This window comes from Oratosquilla oratoria, chromosome 18, assembly GCF_046742065.1.
Source record: "Oratosquilla oratoria isolate Oo_2021 chromosome 18, ASM4674206v1, whole genome shotgun sequence".
Classification (NCBI taxonomy): domain Eukaryota; kingdom Metazoa; phylum Arthropoda; class Malacostraca; order Stomatopoda; family Squillidae; genus Oratosquilla; species Oratosquilla oratoria.
Genome location: NC_134794.1, coordinates 42,778,729 through 42,783,728, shown reverse-complemented (window position 1 = coordinate 42,783,728; position 5,000 = coordinate 42,778,729). Strand labels below are relative to the sequence as shown.

Sequence of the window (5,000 nt, the reverse complement as noted above, 5' to 3'; positions counted from 1 at the left end):
ACAGTTAATTTGGCTTCAAATATGGAAGGTCATGTGTGTCGAACCTTTTAAGCTTTTACTCGAAGTGATTAATGTGCTACAAAAAAGTAGGGTGGGCAGACTGTGTACTTCGTCCTTGGGAATACTTTTTATAAGGTACCTCACAGTTGAACTGTGTAAAAATTGGAGCATTTTGGAAGACTGAGAGGCAAATTACCAAAATGTATGAAAAATTTTATTGAAAGGAAGATGCACACACGCGCATACACACACACACACACACACACACACACACACACACACACACACACACACACACACACACACACACACACTTGGAATAGGGTAGAAGGTAATATAGCTCAAGCTTGAATGATACATGAATTGAAATCTAAATATGATAATTAGAGATCAAGGATATAGAATAACTTGGAATTGTACATAAGCTTGATGGTAGGTATGATAAATTGGAGAGTAGGAGATGGGACCCAATGTGCATTGCTCCTTTTCAGTATACTAAAATTAGGTATATACACACACATCATCACCCATAGATCGGGCTATATATGAGCTCTTATCTGTGAAGGCAATTGTTGTCTATCACGAGCCAAACACGTGATCTAAGACAATGGTGAATGACACATACTCACACTAAGATTTAGTTTTTCTTAGAAATGGGTAAACACCTGAAGTAGCCTAGGTGACATAGCACAAGCTAGAACCATACACGGTTTTAGAATATAGGTTATGTTTATTGGAGGATAAGAAATATGATCCCACGAGTGTGGCTTGCATTCTCCATACTACAATTAAGTAAACACAGTAAGGTAAACACACATAGTAATTATTGTTCACTACATTGACAAAAGCTATCGAAGATATCCTGAAAAAGAAGGTAAGACAGATGAGTGGAAAAGGTGGTAGAGAAGCGCGGGTTGGAACGAGAACACTATATTCCAGACATTTCGACTACAAGTCCTCTTCACTCTGAAGAAGACTTGCAGTCGAAACGTCAGGAATATTGTGTTCTCGTTCCAACCCGCGTTTCTCTGCCACCTTTTCCACATATCCTAAATACTAGGGAAAAGGTAGTATTACTGTACCGTACAAGATTGTTTATGTTTAGCACAATTAATGTTTATTTACCCCACAGGTCGACGGCAGTGCGCTGGAGAGCCCCTGGCCCGTCTGGAACTCTTTCTCATCTTCACCTGCTTACTTCACAAGTTCACCTTCAGTCTTGCTGCCAGCAAAGATTTACCTTCCGATAACCCGCTTATATATCGGCCTCCTGTCAGTTACGTGTATGCCAACAAGAGGTTCTAATTTACACTGAGTTTTATTTGGGCTCTAGAAGACGATGTACAGTATATAACCAACAGTTGCTGGTCATAGGATGAATCAAGTGAAAAATATTTTTTGTTTTCTTCTATCCTTTTTTTAAGCTCACCGATGGAGTGCAACAGGTCCTGTAATACAGGGATGGGGTGTCTGTCTGGTATCGTGATCTTATTTAATTCCCTGAAGTTTACTACTGAATGGAAGGAACCATCGTGTTTGGGGACAACAAAGAGAGGGAAATTTCATTCACTGATTGATGATTCAATGATGTCTTGGTTTGGAGTTATCACCAATAGGCCAGTCATTCTACGCCATTATTGGGTCGAACCCACCACAAATTGCAATAGTAATGAAACATGCATTTTTCAATGTCAGATTTAGTGGAGAATGACATACTAAAAATCTAGGAAAATCGAAGCATTGGAACATTCCCAAATTTTGCAATCGTTAAGAGGTTTTAAGAGAAAATCTGCAAAAAAAAATTCAGTGTATATTCTAGACAAACAACTGTATACATGTTACATTACGACGCCGGCATTCATTTAGCTAAATTAAGATGACCATGGCCAAGGATCAAGAGTTGAATGAACTGAGAGTCAAGTCTAATCATGTTGCCAAGACATCTCCATGTACCAGACCACATTGACAAATGTTTATTCATCTTCAGGACCAACAAGAGCGCATTCTTCTTCTTGATCACTTTCTAGTTCTGGCAAGGTCACATTAGAACAGTGAAGTCCTTTGCATTCACTGCAGGCGGAAGAGCATTCCAGGTTGTACTTGCGACAGCTGCATCGTCGGGTGCTGCAGTCTGTATTGCAGCCACAGTGGATGGCATCTAGCAGGTAATCTGGAGCAGGCTTCATCTCGGTCATAACGGGAACCATTCTCTCGTCACGGATAGCCCATCCCCAACCATTGGCATTCATGCCAACTCCTTGCCACTGCTGAACCTGAACATACACCCGTAGGCAATGTTGCTTTGCAGATGCTGATGTAGGGGGCAGGGTACGAGGCGTTGTACTGTTTGGCGTGCTCAGATAGAAATGTCAATGTTGAATAGATGCAAGTTGGATCACTGCTGTTCATGTCGATCATGGGAAGCAGGAAGACTGTAGACTGACCTGGATGTACACCAGTGTGCACGGCTTGCATCATGCTAGACCATGCTGGTCGTGGTGAGCGCAATGTGAGGGACAGCTTCCAGAGGAGGTCAAGGTTGGTAGATCTGTCCTTTTCCATCTCATCTTGTAGAACCTCATACCTCAGAGTATCTAGCCCATCGCAAGGTGATGTCAGATGTCGGATGTTTATTCGGCCCACAGCTGCAACATCCTTCAGTGTCACAGACACACATGGCACTCTTGTTGATGTCCGGGTACCTGGAATGACAGACGCAATCATTTCCATACCGTGGAATGTGTTGAGGCCATCTATTGTACGGATGTTGTGATCGACATTGTCCGCCATATATTGGATGACCTGCTCTGGCTGGTTGTTTGGTATGTCTGTCCCTTGTACAGCTGCTACATTTTGTTTATACCTTTGTATCTCACGATAAGAACTGCAATATCCGTGGGCATGAAGCGTGTCGATCAAGAACTTTGATGCAAAATGATGGTGCATCTGTACACCCAGCCCTATCTGTAAGGGTACCAGCAGCACTCGGGGCCGAATTGCCTGCATGATAGCTTGCCCTAGAGAACCGACTTTTCTATCAGCATCTCGGCCCACAAGGAGTGTTTGAAGAAGGCGTTTTAGTGATTCAGGTAGGAACGACATGGCTTCTTCTGTTGAGGACATTTCAGTTGTACATGGGTACATATCTATCGACTGTTGTACGGATTTTACATCACTTTTGCTGCCGTCTTAATCAGTCTCATCTTCTCAGCTTCAGATGATGTCTCCTTTGGCCTTTGATGGAATTCGTGAATGATCGCAGAGGCCCTGTGGCAAAAGGTACAACATTCTCTTTGCCATTTATTTCTGCGATGGTGATATCCTGACCAAAGTGCTTTTGGATACATTCCTTCATGTAGGTGAATCCATAAGGTGTGCAATCAGTTCCAAGAAGAAATTCCCCCATTTTCTCTGTGAGATCCGGTATCGTTGTCTGTTCCTCGTCATTGGCTTTGAGGTACTCTACGACTTTTATGAATGCATCATTCCGTATGTCATCAGCCGGTCTGCCATACTTAGGTCGCTTGCTTGGCACTGTAAGGAACTGGCGTGGAATCTGCTTCCCAGTTCTGAAGTTTATCCTACATATATTATGATAGAATGCGTCAGCGGCATGCAAGTCCTGGACGAATTCTACTCGAGCCTTTACTGTCTCTGACCATGCATCATTGCGTTCAACACAGCTCTCTGTAACCTTCCTCTGGAAGTCCATTGTTCGGACTGGTATAAGTTTATGCAAATTTTGTCTGCCCTGGTACTTGTCTGGTGCTCCACAGAACAAACAGTGTTCGCTGTAGTTAAACGCAGAACTGGCAGATCGACGCGCACGCACAGTGACGCTGAAACCACCAGTACAGTCATATCCCCGTTTTCTGATGTCTCGCTCAATAGACAGTTGGGAGCAGAAATCCTTCCTGCATTTGGTTAGTACAACTTGTCCAGGTGCGACACTGATATCAGCCTGCCGTATGTCATTTGCCTTGCTTATTCCATCACACCCCTTGGCACCTAATTTCGTGGTTTGTTCGCCGTTGCCGAGAGACTCGCTGCAGAAAACGCAATCGTCCATGCTACTGGTTAACCTGAAAAGAAAATAGACGTTAATTATCTCAATTTATTTATTTAATGATAAAAAAAATTGACATCTTTTGAGAAATGTGAAAGAAATAACAAAAGCACTGTTATAACAAAAAATGATATGCCATTTCTATTAGCGTATTTTCGTGCATAACTTTCAAAAAGTGGTTGCTCGAAATGAATGTGTTCCAATACCTCGAATTTCCTTGACTTTTCCTATGTTATTACATGGGTCAAAAGAAGCAAAAATGCCAAGTTTCATTACTATTGTAATTTGTGGTGGGTATATCCATAAAATGACTGGCCTACAAGGTGTATATGTTACTGAATGAAATTACTAACTCCAAGGGGTTCACCTGGAGTGACAATAGTATGTCTGAATATGTTGCAAAGTGCAAGCAAGTCTGCTTGGCCCTCAGGGAAGTCTATGGGGTTGAAATGTGATGCGTCAATGGGCTCCTGTGCTGTGAGCACGTCAGAAATTGTGATACCAATTTGATATATAGGGAATCGGTTCCATGACTTTGATGCCTGAGAGATATACTTCAAAATTGCACATGTTTGTATCAACTGTGAGATGGAGGGTTGCGTTAGTATCATTGGCAATTAAAATGCAAGTGTGACCTTTCTTTGACGTATGGCTGATTAGTGAAAGGAGAGAAATGCCATTGACACGGCAAGTTTCTGGCATACAGAGTACATCGTTGTATTATGCTTGAAATACTTGTGGGTGTATATTTGTATATTAACGAGGGAACAGCGTCTTTGGGCTGATCAGCACTACGTGAGTGTGTTTGAATGTAGATAATTCTTCTGAGACTGGGATGGATTTGGTGTTGAACTCCTCTAAGAGGAGCAAGAAAATTTGCTCAGGAGGCGAAAAACCAATGGTACTTAATTGGTGTTTAGTCCTGAGTTTTGCT

At 42.3% G+C, this 5,000-nt stretch overlaps 1 protein-coding gene across 2 annotated transcripts in view; it reads left to right on the top strand.

The window, feature by feature from the left end:
- Positions 1-1,394, top strand: part of LOC143035175 (cytochrome P450 2D20-like) — a 31,860-nt gene extending 30,466 nt beyond the window's left edge. For both annotated transcript variants that reach the window (XM_076201842.1, XM_076201841.1), the window contains exon 12: positions 1,133-1,394. In XM_076201842.1, coding sequence (XP_076057957.1) covers positions 1,133-1,305 — 173 coding nt within the window. In that variant the 3' untranslated portion in view covers positions 1,306-1,394. The remainder of the gene's footprint in view (positions 1-1,132) is intronic.
- The last annotated feature ends 3,606 nt before the right edge of the window (positions 1,395-5,000 follow it).